At 39.7% G+C, this 15,065-nt stretch overlaps 1 protein-coding gene across 2 annotated transcripts; it reads left to right on the top strand.

Annotated features, from left to right (window-relative positions):
* Positions 1-9,252: 9,252 nt before the first annotated feature.
* On the top strand, positions 9,253-12,046 carry LOC115735200 (zinc finger CCCH domain-containing protein 11-like). 2 transcript variants are annotated; one of them, XM_048271793.1, is made up of 8 exons: positions 9,253-9,564; positions 9,845-9,926; positions 10,025-10,165; positions 10,298-10,386; positions 10,698-10,886; positions 11,043-11,173; positions 11,322-11,424; positions 11,698-12,046. In XM_048271793.1, the coding sequence occupies exons 1-8, from the start codon at positions 9,391-9,393 to the stop codon at positions 11,869-11,871; spliced, it is 1,083 nt and encodes a 360-aa protein (XP_048127750.1). In that variant the 5' UTR covers positions 9,253-9,390; the 3' UTR covers positions 11,872-12,046. The 2 variants fall into 2 exon arrangements, with proteins under 2 accessions (XP_048127750.1, XP_030522184.1); XM_030666324.2 differs by having other exon boundaries at positions 9,255-9,564; positions 9,842-9,926.
* Positions 12,047-15,065: the final 3,019 nt, after the last annotated feature.

The following is a 15,065-nucleotide window of genomic DNA, read 5'->3' as shown; positions in this document are numbered from 1 at the left end:
TAATAATAATGACTCTGGCACTTGGCAATCATGCCTTCATTAGTACGACTGAAAGAGTGGTGAACCCCACTGAACAGCTTTGATTAGAAAAAGAGAAGATAATGGAAAAGAATCTGCCATTTTTCTTATTGTGAAGAACTCATCTTAGATATTTAAATTTTAAAAAAAATTTGAACGTTTTTCTTTTTTCTCGTAGATCCCTTCAATTCTTATAATCTCGCTCTAACTCTATTGAAGCAAAAAACATCCATTATTTAGGTTGTAGTTTCAATACATCAATTGCCTCGACTTTTAATAAAGTCCTTGTAGATCCGACGAAACGTTAGATTCTTATGTCGCCTTAAATTAACTCACATCACAGGTTTTATATGCTTTTCATACACACGTAGTCTCCTTCGACCTGTAAAATTAAGTTGTAAAGCGGGATATTTCATCATTAGAGCCAGGTTATATCCCAATTTCAAATATCACATGTTGTTTCTAATTTGCCACGCACATTTTTGACGGGTTTTATATACCGATCAGAGTAAAGTTATACCCCAATTTCAAATTTCACGGGTCGTTTCTAATTTGGCATGCACATTTGTGACATATTTTATATATACGCTAAATAATGGCATGAAGTGCCCTCATTATTTTAGAAAAGGATATGACCAAGGACATTCTCATCATTTATTTTCCATTTAATTTTTCCCATTTATTCTTTTCTTTGTTGCGGTCGGCGAGGGCCCGACAACTCTCATCGGCCACCGAGCGAGGATTGGAACCCCCTCTAAACACAGGCGAGGGTCGGCTCACGTAGCCCTTGTCTAGAGCTGCCAATGGCAACCTCGTCGGTTGTGGGCGAGACGACCCTCCCCCGGATCCGGAGAGGGCCGATCTTGACTACCACAGCCGTGGGCTACCCATCCGACCCTCGTTGATGACCGGCATGGCCGAACACCGAAAAAAAAGAAAGGAAAAAAAAGTAAATAATAAAAATGTCATTGGTTATGCCAGTCTTTAAAATAAGAAGAACATTTTATGCTCTTATCCGAAATAATGTCCAGTTCAAGCTCTTATTTGAGAAAATAAAGAGAACATTTCAAGTTTTTATTTGAAATTTTACTTACATTTTGACTGGTAAACTTAAGTTTTTTAGTAAGATAATTCAATAAATGCAAGAGAGAGGGAGAGTGGGGGGAGAGGGTGTTAAGAAGCCAAAATTCGAATTAGCAAAAAGGCCAAATGCAATCATGCAAAAGTCGGTGTAATTAGTGGGGGTGGAAGTTTTGTCACATAGTAGAAAAGAAGAAAGAGGGGATTAGGTCGAGAGTTTTGACTTTTGGAATGTTAGTTGCAAGCGAAGGCCGACGTGGGTCACGTGCGATGGTGTCCTGTCCTCCTCTCCTCATGTTCTTCCAAACCGACATTCTACGGTCGTGACCGGTAGTTGCGCAACCCCGCGCACGTGCCCACAACCCACTTTGCTCACCCGTTCACACCGTCCACCACCACCGCTGCTCGCCAATGGTTACTATCCTCGGACGAGGAATAATCGGTTTAAGATTTGCTTTGAGTTTAGATAAAACGTATGGGCGAATACAACTTTGTGATTCCCCCGATCATTAGTGGATTATTTGTTGCTGGCTCTCCTCGAGAAGTTGGCACCGATACTTAGATCTGACCAAGTAATTCTTGGACGTTCTTTATTGATCTTCGTTTGTTTCTCCGGTGATTTCGCACTGATTTAATTGCAAGATCTAATTAGCATGCACGTTATATCACAGCTAGATTATTGGTTTGTTCAAACCTCCAATTAGACCGTGCCGATTGTCCAATTGCTATAATTATAGCCGGCGTGGTTGCGTCGTGCAGCAAGTGTGCTTAAATTGTTGAAACTTGTGTGTTTTGCAATGCATATTTTAGAAAATGCCGCACCTAAGAGTACAAACTCGAGTGTGACATGGCGTTAATTTCGCGCCGCGTCAAAAAAATCAAACTTTTAATGAAAAGGAAAAGCCAAAGCGGTCTTCTCTCTCTCTCTTAGTTGTTCTTTTTTGAATTTTTGGCCTTTTTTTTCACAGCTTTTATTTATTTTTGTTTTTTTTATTCGAAATTCCTCCTTTTCATTTTGTGCCTTTTTCCGGGCCACATCAGAGCCACATATTCAATCGCACTTTTAAAAACTTTTAGGATTTAATTTTAACTTTTGACCGAATTTTTCGATATTTCGGCGTAACTTGTTTCTTTCGATATCCAACTCTATCTCACATGAGGCTCGTCTTTGATTCGAGAAACGTACAAATAGAGAAACGACATCGGTCTGAGCGGATTTCTTAAACGTACTTCTCTTCATCTCCATTGGGCAAGTCGATTTCGAAAAAAATTGTTACGGAAATGGAACAGCGTACTATGTTGAAAGCCTCGTTGTGGTTGTTCTTTTGTACATGAAGGAGTAACTTTCTCTTATCTTCCAATGTCATTGGCTGACACGACACTTTCGAGCGTTGGCAACAAAACGATCTTTCCTTATCTATGAAAGCCGAACTTTTCAAATGGATCGAAATGAGTAGCATTGTGAAGTTTCTTTAACTTGGGATTTCACCAAACTCCTCCGGCTGTTGGCGGAGAGAGGTAGAAGAGGCAACCGTCTTCACCAACTCCCTAAAAGTTCGTTAGTGTTTGGTTGGAATTGTGATTAGATCGAATGCGCGAAACGTCGTACAACTACAACAACAACAACAACAACAATCGATTGTGGCAAAAAGTTTTTTTGGGCCTACCCTACTTTAGATCGACGACCCTTTGTTAAAGTTTTCCACTTTTCTCTACCTCAATGCCTACATTCCGTCGCACCCACAAATGGGTTTGCCTTCCCTACCACCGACGTATGTAGGTCATTGTCCTGCCACCGTCTCACCACAGCCTTGCCATTTTCTTGCCCATATCGTTTGCTCAAATAGCCGCCTCTGTCAGCACCACTCGAGCCCCTCTCTCCACCGCCACCTTCATCTCGTCCGTCGATGGAGGAGATGACCAGTCCCGTCTCGCCCATCGACGGAGGAAACCGATCTCTTTTCGTCCAACATTGACGGAGGTGAAACCCAATCGTCTTTTGACCGAAAAAAAAAAGAGAGAAACCTAATTGTCTCCTTCGTTGACAAAGGAGGCATATAGATCAAGTCTCAATATCTGATAGAATTGACTCGCCGTGAAAATATTGCTCACATCGCTTAACGATTGGTCTTATATGCTCTTTATAGTCATGTGTTTTTCCCACGTCTATCAACTTAAACTTTTGGGTTGTATTTTCTTAATATGGCCACAGAGTTAGTACTGTTATCTATTTCTCTCCTAAATATTGCTCATACATGCATTAGTTATTCCAGGGGAGAAGTGTCATAAAAATCCTAAACCTATTGCATTTATACCAATTCGGTCCTAAACTTTTTGCATTGGTGCAAATTCGGTCTTAAATCTTTTGCATAAATGCCAATTGAGTCAATCCAGTCAATTTTGGCTTGAAATCGCTAATGTGGACGTCGATTGTCCTATGTGGCATGGCTGGAGCGGACGTGTATATTTTTTAGTATTATTTTAATATTTTAAGCATTTTTTTAATATTTTTATAAATATAATTAAAAATACTTAAAATTTTAAAATGATATTTAAAAATGTCAACGTCGGCGTCGATCATGCCATGTAGGACAATCAATGTCCACATCAGCGATTTCCGATCAAAATTGACCGAATTGACTCGATTGGTATAAATGTAAAACATTTAGGACTAAATTGACATCAATACAAATGGTTTAGGACCGAATTGGCACCAATAAAAAATTTATGATTGAATTGGTTGCAACGGATTTAGGACTTTCTTAACACTCTCCCCATCTTTCCAACATTTACCAATTCAACTTTGTGGACTAGCCGAAACACATTCAAACGTTTTTCTCCAATGCCCACATCACTCAGCACACAGGTTTTTTCTCAACATCTTGCCCAACCCCTCTTCTTGCATTACTCTCAAACCCGTTCCTACACGGAAGATTCATATTTAAAAGCGAAGAGTATTACCTTTACTAGCTTCCACTCTTAGTCCCACCAAGTGCGCCAAAATATGTTTCTTTCAAACTTGGTCGAATCAATGCCAGCCCAGGCAGATATGAAAAACATGTACTCCTTGCACTATTTGGTTAGACGATTATGATCTAGAAAGGAACATGAAGCAGATTGAAGGATGTCTCAGAGCCGGAAATCCGACAGCGCAATCTCAAACCAAACTCGCAAGAGCGAGAGTTCGGCAAAATGAACGAAGACGGATCAAGCCAGCACTTTTTCTTAGACATTTAACTGATTTGGAATTATGTCGGACATTTCCATCACATATGTGATAGCTAGTTCTATAGCATGTACGCTAGCTGCGTATGTAATGTGTCTGTCTATGATTACCACATCTCTAGATTCCAATGTCGTGGCCTTACTCCTCTACTTATCTTTTTTTAGGGAAAATGACATTACACGTGCCATAACCCTTTGTTACCAAATTTCTTCACCGAATCACTCCAGTGCCATTTTTGAGTGGAAAAAAAATCACTTAAGTACCAATTCCGATGTAGAAAGCCGTTAATTTAATGTGACAATTCTTTTATCAATATTAGGGATCCACGTGGCTCGCCGGTGTGCTCAGTTAGCATTATTAGTCTCAAATGACGGGGTTTACATGTTTCCCCAAATATAAATCCTAATTTGGACAAATCAAGCCATTACTCCAAAATTTTCAAACCCTATTTCATCGAGACTTGATGAAACCAATCACGATTGATCGAGTATAAAAGGAATACCTGAAGCAATGAAGGATTGAACCTGAACAAGATTGCTGCGAAAGCAACTTTGAGGATTGGATTCAACAAGTGAAGCTGTGGTGGCCACGACATGAGCGCGTCAACAATAGGGTCCGAAAACGGGGGTGACCAGAGGTCCGCTTGGCAAGGCTTTGGGCGCGACGGAAAGTAGCGGCGGTGGCGGTATTTTGGTGATTTGAAGACGATGCAGGAGACTCAAAATGAATACAACTTTGAACAGAGAGAAGTTTGATGCTCGTCTTGGTCTCTCTCGGTGAACTCTATTTGTAACCTCCGGAATGCTCTTCAGCATTGACCTTCGGAATCGGGGCTGCGACTAGTGATTAAGACGCCTATAGGAACTTCGATGTTTTTTTTTTTTTTTTTTTTAATGGGGGGCAGTGGTCGGGTACTAAATCAAGCACCAACGTCGTCGGCCACCTACTTTGGGGAAAAAGCTGATTGAAAGAGAGGTTTGGTCTACATGGTAGCGTCGCCGCTCCCTATTTTGCTGTCGAGCGCCGACGATCTTGCCGGGTATGTGAGGGTGGCGATGCTCGCCCAATGACAGGCCCCAAGCGCGGCAAGTTCTGAGTTGCACTATTCAGGCTTGAAACTTTTTGGTGGAATAGTCACGTTATGTAGAATCGGAACAAGTGATTGTTGAAATTCGCGTGGGAACGTTCACTTTCAATTTAAAAGAGCGGGTTCGAAAACATATTTATTCTGACTCAGAGGGAGAAATGTATTGGAGTACCAATGTGTGCCATGCACCCGAATTTACATATATAGTAATGTCCATTTTTTTACCGAAAACAAGTAATTTATGGATATTATCGGAGGGTTTGTGCGGATCCAAGAATTTATGGATATTATCGGGGATCACATTGTACATCGAACCAAAGTTCATGGGCCATTTGTAATAAAGAAGAAGAAGAAATAGTTTTGAAGAATAGTCAAAAGCATAGTCAAGCATAGGAGGTTGGATAATGTATGTGTCATCTAGAATATTTCAAAACATGTTGAAATCACTTTTAAAAAGTTAAATCCAATGAGATGGCACAGCCCCAATTCAAACCATTTCAATCAAATATCACAATTCTCTGACCTTAACGGTCCAAATTCAAAAAGAAAATAATAGACTATTCCGATCCCCTTTCGTCTCGCCTCTTGAGTCTTGATCAAACGCAGCCCTTGCCACACTTGTCATTGTCCACCTCTGACCGCAATTGAGGTGCCCACATCATAGAAAGTAGATGAAAATTCTTAATTTTCCTTGCTTTCCTAGATTCTTAAATTGCTTTAGATTTGTCATTTATTTTCCTAATTAGTCGATCTGCTAAATCTTTCGTTTTTTATGTGACGAACACTTGCTAAAAAACTTTCACCGGCTTGATGTGGTGACGGCGGTAGAGGAGGAGATGGTAATGACGTTGACTTAATCAATATACTCAAAATGCAAGTAAATGGATGACACAGGGTTGGGTGTGGCCCTCCGAATCGTACGGTTGTACTGCATGAAAATTGGCGAATACGAGTTAAACAAGTCAATTGCTGTAGACATTGCCGGTCAAACCCGACCCGACGCATCGTTTGACACTTTAGAACACATGCAAGAACATTTTTGGGCTCATGGCCCAATAACGAATGGCGGGTGGGCTCCATTTGCACTCTTCTCAAAGCCCAGCTATGGCCCAATTTGACCGCTAAATTTGTCATTGCTTCTAAAATTGAATATTCCGAGAGATTGCCTTCTTAATCGTTAATCGAATAAAGGCGCAGTATATATGTTTATGTACAAATAAGCATATGATCGTAATGTAAACGAAACAAAGGAAAGTTACCGGAAGAAGTCATAGTAGTCACTTTTCATTGTGTCGACCGGTTTTCGATTTTCATGACTCAAAACAATTGATTTGAGCGTGGTTGATTATGATCCTCAAATTAAGGATGGATAAGATTATTTGTATAAATTTTGGTTTACCGTGGCGGTGTATGCTTCATTTGCTAGTCCATGCAGTAGCAACCGGCAAAAAGCAATACTAAGTTCATTGGTTTATTTTCTAGGGATAACTGTAAAAAGAAAAAAAAAAATCTTAAACTTACTGTACGCCAACCAATTAAGTCCCAAACTTTTTAATTTAATCAAGTTAGTCCTAAACCTTTTAAAAAATTTGTCAATGTAGTCTTTCCGATCAAAATTGGTTGGAAATTATTGATGTGGCAACCAATTGTACGACGTGGCACGGCCAATACCGACGTGAATGATATTCACAAATTTTTTAGAACTCATGAACTTTTTATGAAATTTTATATTTTTGTTGTCTTTTTTTTCCTTCTTACTAATCACTTCTCAAAAAGGTCCCATGAGGGCCATCGCAGGTGGCCAATTTAGAGCAGTAATTTTTTTTTTTTATAAAAACTAATTTATGTTATCTGCAATTTCAGGCCAATTTTAGTCGGAAGGACTACGTCGCCAAATAGTCAAAAGGTTTAGGATTAAACTGGTCAAATTAAAAAATTTATGATTGAATTTTTTTGATTGAATTGTGATTGAATTGACATTCATATAATATAATAGGTTCATAAACTTTGTAGTAATATTCCTAAAACTACTATGGCTTGTTAATCAATTAACATATGAGTGAAACAGTCACTTGACATTGAAAGCCCACTGTTTGAGGCTCACGTCAAGAGTAAAAGTCCAAGTTAACGATCAAGTTCATAACCTCCACCAAAGAGGAGTCTCTTGCACATAACCGATCAAGCGGAATCACCTTTTCCTCATGAATCTATTAAGACGAATCTTAGGTATTTACGCACAAAAAAAAAAAAAAAAAAGGGGGGATAAAGTAGGCAACTCACCATTTGCAATTCTCTTTAAAACGTAATAGCTTAAAGTTGATGAAACTTTCAATGTGCTTATGAATTAATTCATGTATTCTAAGAGTTGTTATGAATTATGTTATATAGGTGAGCTCATATACGAAATAAACTTGCTAAATGTGGAAACCAACTGTGAAGTCCCTGAAGTAATTCTTTGAATGAATGCCGAATCATGATTATAGAAAAATGGATATTCTAGAGAGTTATTCGATCGGGTGACTTGTGACATGCACGACAATAATTCTATTTTCCTGTTTTTCTACTTTCTGTTCCGAGGAACAAGTTTGGAACAGAAATTCGTTCGGTAATGTAATTTCATTTTTTTTATTATTTGGAACGGAAATAAGAAGTACGAATTTTCTACTTTTCTGTTTATGGAACAGAAAAAGAAATAAAAATTCTTCTCATTGATCATTTCATCTCTCTTGCGTGCGGTCTCTCTCTCTCTCGGGGATCGCGAGTCTCCTCTCTCACGTCATTCGTGCCCTTGTAGAAACCCACACCCAATGACTGCTTGTGAAGTCTCTATTGGTCTTATCCTTACCGCGCCCCGCGAAGCTAATCACTCCAATCTTTCCCTAACCCAACTTTGGATCCTACAAGAAATGAGAAGTTCACATAAGAAAATTTCCATATGTAGATCAACTTTGTGTAAATCCGAAATGTATAAGATCCAACTAATAGATGTTATCGATATTAATATATTGTGATAGACCCATATGACTTAACAATCATGTGATTACATTTAATAGATTGAAATCAAAGATTGATGCATATACCACTTAGAACTTTTACGGGAGATTTTACACAAGCTGATTGATTATGATTGGAGAGACTTGAAGATTTCGTGGATTAATGGCTAATTTGTTCGGGGATACTCGAGATTAATTCAACAGATAGCAATTCGGACTTTAGAGTTCAAATTTTGGTTCATAGTTGCTTGAATTATTGATAGTATATATCGTTGTGGCCAGTGAGGACTTGGTGGTCCTTGCCAATGGGCCGCCGGCCCTTTGAACCAAAAAATTAAGAAATTGAGAAGAAAGAAAAAGAAAAAAAGATCAATAAAATAAAAAGTATAAAAATGAACTAATAACATATTATTAAAAATTGTTTATGTCAATGTCGATCATATCACGTAGAAAAGCCGATGTTTACTTCAACGATTTATGGCTAAAATTGATAAGTTGAATTTAATTGACAAAATGTGATAATGTTAATGATTTAATTGATAAAATTAAAAGGTATAAATATTGAATTCTTTAGAACTTCGTGGACAATTCTTCCGGCATTAATCGATTGAGACATCAATGGAAAGTGCAACTGGCGCAACGAATATGCGCCACCTTGCAGGGGCGGGGAGCATAAACCAAACTGCTTATCGAAACCTTTGACAAGGAAAAACGCTCGTGGGGCCCACCCAGTCCCTTACAAAATCTGCCACGTGGAAAGTTGTAATGGCAGGTTCGGTAATTTGAAACTGCCAACACAACACTCCTCACGCGTAGCTTCTGGATACCGTTCAAAAGTTCATAAACGGATCACTCCTTCACGGCTCCTCCTCTCCTCTGCCCTTTCGTAGACACTCCATCGGAGAAAGCCTCGCCAAACTGGACCTCGTGAGCAGAAGCTGATTCCTAGGAATCCTCGGGTCGATTGATGCGGACGCGATCAAGGGATGCCGCCGAAGCAGGCCGCGAAGAAAACCGACGTGGCGAAGAAGCAGAAGATGGTCGAGGACAAGACCTTCGGGCTCAAGAACAAGAACAAGAGCAAGAACGTCCAGAAGTACGTGCAGACCCTCCAGCAGTCCGTGCAGCCCAAGACCGATCCTTCCAAGAACGCCGCGAAGGTCCGATCGTCAACCTTCTTCTAAGTGTTTCCGCTTTCGTAACTCTGGTTTTCTCAGGAAAATAGGTCGATGCAACATAGACGAGGAGCTAAAAATGGTGTTTGATATGACAAAAGGCCTTAATTTGTTTGTGACCACTTACGTTTTGCACACTAATAATAGCTTAGGTTGCTAGTTACGATCGGATAGAAGCATAGGTTTGATAGGTTCGAGTGAGTTCTTGCATCAGTTTCCACGAAAAGCGGAGGAAATATATATTTTTTTTTTATGATTTCAGAAGAAGAAGGAAGAGGGTAAGGCGAAAGATAAGGAGCTAAACGACTTGTTTAAGATTGCCGTGAGCCAGCCCAAGGTGCCTGTCGGTAATATCTCTCGGCTTTTTCTCGCGCCTTTGTATCTTTTTCGCTACGAAGCGTGAAAGAGTTCAAACAGATTCAGTAATGATTGGAGGGTTGATCAGGTGTCGATCCCAAGTCCATCGTGTGCGAGTTCTACAAGGCAGGGCAGTGTGCTAAAGGTTTCAAGTGCAAATTCTCTCACGATTTGAATGTTCAGCGCAAAGGAGAAAAGATCGATCTTTACAGCGACAAACGGGACGATGGTACCGGCCGACTTCTCGTTTCCTTGTGATCAGTATTGTCATCACAAGCTTAGCTTAATTTAACTGTTGCTAGTATTTGCTTATCGTGTGTAATTTGTAGCAAATGTTCCGATTTTATCTCCTTGACTTCAGGTACAATGGAGGAGTGGGATCAGGAGACTTTGGAGAAGGTCGTCGAGTCTAAGAACAAGGAGTATAAGCAGAATAAGCCCACTGACATCGTAAGCATTTCATTAATTCTTTGTCGAGTAACATGATTCTAGGTACAATCGCTTTCTCTGAGCACGAATATACAGAATGTCTGCTCTGTATCAATGTGTTGAGCTCAGTTCTTTGGGGTTCCAAAGATCAGGTTTTCATCGGTTTTTTCTTAGGATATCAAGTTCTGGAAAATGGTCGCAGGCATGTAGTAATTTGCCTAAAAGAGCTGGAATCGTGTATGTATAACAGAAGGAAGCAAATGAGCTCTTGACTCTGTCGTCGGTCTTGTTAGATTATGACTTCTTGTTCTTTCTTCCTGTGACATGCGAAGGTGTGCAAGTACTTTTTGGAAGCAGTGGAGAAGAATCAGTATGGTTGGTTCTGGGTCTGTCCAAATGGTGGGAAAGACTGCCATTACCGGCATGCACTTCCTCCTGGATATGTCCTGAAATCCCAAATGAAAGCTTTGCTCGAAGAAGAGCGCGAAAAGACGCCCCTCGAGGAAGAAATCGAGAATCAGGTAAGTCAGTCAATTTCTGGGCTCATCCGGTTCGATCTGCCCTGTGTTTTCCTATGGACTTGAGTTTGCCGGCACTGAAGCAGTGGCCATCGATAACTTCGTGTTCATCTGATACCGGCATGTTGTGCTCAATGGGAATCTGTTTTGGGGTTGCAGCGTGCCAAATTGGCTACTCTGACTCCTCTGACTCCCGAATTGTTCGCGATATGGAAGAAGAAGAAGATTGCAGAGAGAGACGCTCGGTCAGCGGCACTTATAGAAGAGAGGGCTAAGAATGACCGAATGAGGTACTATACTTTCTTCTGCTGTATCCAGGCAGGTGTAGTAACCAGATGCAAATCACCTGTCGTGCAGCCTGTGTCTGTTTTGTGTCGGATTGAAGAGCGAGATATTCTGACTTCTAATTTCGCGGGAATTTTTCTGTATGCTTCTCAGCGGCCGCGAGCTATTCCTGTCCGATTCAAGCTTGTTTGTCGATGATGTTGAGGCATGTGAAAAGCAATTGAGAGAGGAACAATCTCGCATCATGAAAAAGCAGGTGCGAGTTTTCATTTGAACCCATCTGTTTAATGGAGTTTCCTAGAAACTTAATGTCCATCTTGCTTGTGAATGCCTGACATTTCTTGTTCTTGGCAAGAGCTCTCCCTGCTTATGAGACCCAAAGAAAATGTTGTCCATTAATTTTTTTTCTCTCTTTTGCACTATAGTTTGAACATGGTGATGGCTTTCACTTGGTTAACTTTGTCAAATCTGGTGCTTGATCTCCATTATGCAGTCCATTCATGCCATATAATGTCTTGTAAAATTTCAGGTGGATGGCAGTTCGGCAGGAGATGGATCTAGCGCCTCATCGATGGAAGTTGGCGATGGTGAAGTCCTTCAGAACGAGGACGCTGACGAGCTGGATGCTAATGAACTTGATGAGCTCGAGGCTAGCCTGTCGGGAACAGCTATACATATCCAGGAGCCGCGGGTCGGAGCATAAACTATGAACTCCAAAGCGATCTTCAGATCTCCAGCTCGCTCAGATACTCGAACCAGACACGCAGTTTTATTTATATAGTTACCACGCAAGATCAGCCTTCGGGATAATTATGGCCATTTGGCATTTAGAGATAATCAGATAAATGTCTCTTTCTTTACAACGATATTTGGTTCATGATAACTTGATAAGAGAGTGCAGTTCTTCACTTAAATACACATCAGGCTCAGATGTGTCGAAATTATTTTTAATAATTAAATCATCCAATAAATGAAAAGGGCAACCATGAACTGATTCCTTGGTTTTTGATGCTCCGAAAGTAGTGCTGTGTTCATCGTATCTTGCAAGGAGACAGACATTGCTTTATCACATTATTTGTCGTTGCATGATTTTTTTCTTATTTCCATGATTAATAGACCTAAATAAATACGATGAAGAGTAGGTGTGAGCAAAAGGAACTGTTTGAACTTGTCGGTTTTCGGAGGAACTGGTTTGATTCTCGGTTCCGAAAAATTGGAACCAGCAATTTTCAATCCGGTTTCCGGTTTCATGGGTGGATCCGCCCACCCAGATCGTTAGACTGGATCGCTTTTTTTTTTTTTTTTTTTTGTGTGGTGGTGGTTGTTGTTTTGCCTGAGTGGGACAATTCATTCAATTTCTTCCAAGACCTGCGGATTGATTGGGTGGCTATACTTGGTATCAAGCTGCTCTCCATTTTTTTTTTGGTGGGGTGGGGGAATTCATAATTAAGCTGCTTTTGTTTCAAATGTACCATCTCAAGCATCAAATTAGATCAAATGCTGACGAATTTGTTCTGCTAAGTGCTAAGCTAAGCTTGCTAAACTATGCGCAGTACAAGGTGTGTGGTCTAGCAATTTCAGGAAATTCATGGTTGGTTTACAGAAGAAACCCACAAAGAAAATGTCACCTCTGGAAGGAAATAAGTAGATGCATAACACATTGAATGGAAAAAAAGAGCAGAAAGAGCAAAAAGAGAGAATATACTGAAAAAATCATTAAAAAAAGGAACATGCAACTCATTCTATTGGCCCAGTTGGGAATCGGGCCGAACCGGTCCAGTTCGATTCCTATTTCCAAATATTGTGAACCGAACCACCCGGGAACCATTCGAGGAGATTGGTGAAGCTGTGTCTATAAGAGGAGGTTTGCATCAAGACTTGGTTGGAGTAGGTAGATAAAAAGTGTTGTGAGAAATTTTACGCAGAAGCAGGTTACCAGATAATCTTAAAATATAAAAATGTTCAAATAGACATCTAGAAAAAAAGATTATTTAGGAATAGAAAGGTAGAACTATCTTGATGATTGAAGAAAATGAAAATGATGATTATTTTTGTGTAACTCATTGAGCGTTTTGCATGTATAATAAATCGAACTACATGCAATCAAGGTGCTGCTTTCCAGGAAGCTTAATTTTACCTTCACATATATATCATTTTAATTTCCTCATAGGATAGTTAACAGATTGTTTTCGAGAGGTTCGTCGATACTAGAAAGATCCATGTCTAGATCCTTTAAAAGTATAGGTGAACATGAAAATTGAGTACCTACCGAAACCTATGTTGGACATTTTAGTTTCTGATGTTAACAAATTTTTGTTCGGTTAATGATAGTGAAAGTAAGAGAGCATTGCGCATGCAGCTCATGCACATCGTTATTGAGAAAGTGGATCAGGTAGTGCTCGGGCCAACTTCCACACACCTCCATGGGCACGCCTCTCCTACATTGGTACGGTGCATTTAGGATTTTACTCAAGTTTGAACCAAGACCATGAGGACATCTAAACCAATAGGTCATCTGTTATTCACTTCCACTTAGACTTGCCACCAACAAAAAGGATGAGGTGAAACTCTCTTTCATTTCCAACAATACTATCACTGAGAGAACAATTTAAAACGAAAAGGATGAGGTGAAACTCTCTCTACCATACATTGAGACTACGTACCACGAAAGAAAAATTTAAAACGTGAGATTAAGCAACAGCACGTTTGATCGATGCAACAGAGCTTCAAATGGTGAGATTGAGAGAGCAAGAAGCTAGTTCATGGAAATCATTCGAACAAACTAAGCACTCTTAATCCAATTGTTGTAGAGATGGCCATGGGCTGGAACCGGTGGTTCCGATTCGTGGCCATGGGTGAACCGGAACCGGAACCTTAAGGGGCGGTTCCAGTTCCGATTTTGAACCAGCGGTTCCAGGCCGGTTCAAGGCCCGATTCCGGTTCAAAACCGAAAATGGAACCACCGATTCCGGTTCCGATTTTTAAATTTAATTTTTAAATAATGAATTATGAAATTAAAAAAATAATAAACTATGAAATTATGAAATAATAAATTATCAAATACAAATTGTAATCAAATTTGAGGAGGGAAAAAAGAGAAAGGAAGGGGTTTGAACTTAACGAATTATCATTAAGCGCCTACATATCTTTTTGGGAATAGAAGAATCAAAACCCATGTAGATCTTTTACCTTTGATAACCTCATACTTACATCATTATCAATCATCGCTACTTGTTTCTGCATTGGTACCCGTGGTAGTGGTATCTCCATCATCGAAGAATTCGGCTTCATTACTGTGATTCATCTCTTGTTGTCAATATTGAGCCATTGTCCAATCATCAATACAAGCTTGAGCCTCCTCCGAATTGGGAGCTAATCTTGAACGTTGGTTGTCCAAAATATTATCTCCAACGCTAAATGCTTGTTCAACCATATATGTTGAACAATGGGTTGCTAAACCCGTCCCGCAATGAGAGCGAGAATTGATAATTGGGTTGAATGCCTCTTCCATCAATCTAGAATTGTGAAATTTGTGCCACCTTCGGATTCATCAAACTAAAAAAAAAAGGTTAAATATTTCATATTGCTCCCTTTTATTTTTTTTTGCCTATTTATTAAAGTTTGTGTCCCGTACTAATTTTACCTACGTTCCTGTTTTGTATCTCACTATGTTGGGAAGATCCACTATCACCTAGATTATATTTACTACAAAATTCATTATACAATTCTACTATTGCATTTTTAACCATTGTTTGTATAGCTCTAACATTTACCATATCAATCAAATGTAAACATTCATAATATATAGTCAAATAATCACCCAAACCATCTAATTTGATACGTGGATCGAAAACAGAAGCAACCAAATAAATAAGAGGAATTTCGGTATAATAATGT

The sequence above is a fragment of the Rhodamnia argentea genome, chromosome 10 (assembly GCF_020921035.1).
Source record: "Rhodamnia argentea isolate NSW1041297 chromosome 10, ASM2092103v1, whole genome shotgun sequence".
In the NCBI taxonomy this organism is placed as follows: domain Eukaryota; kingdom Viridiplantae; phylum Streptophyta; class Magnoliopsida; order Myrtales; family Myrtaceae; genus Rhodamnia; species Rhodamnia argentea.
This window is presented reverse-complemented; position numbering and strand designations above follow the sequence as displayed.

Coding starts and splice junctions, on each gene's coding strand:
- LOC115735200 (XM_030666324.2), top strand. CDS start 9,391: ATGCCGCCGAAGCAGGCCGCGAAGAAAACCGACGTGGCGAAGAAGCAG. Junction 9,565..9,841: donor CTTCCAAGAACGCCGCGAAG/GTCCGATCGTCA, acceptor TTATGATTTCAG/AAGAAGAAGGAAGAGGGTAA. Junction 11,174..11,321: donor GCTAAGAATGACCGAATGAG/GTACTATACTTT, acceptor TATGCTTCTCAG/CGGCCGCGAGCTATTCCTGT.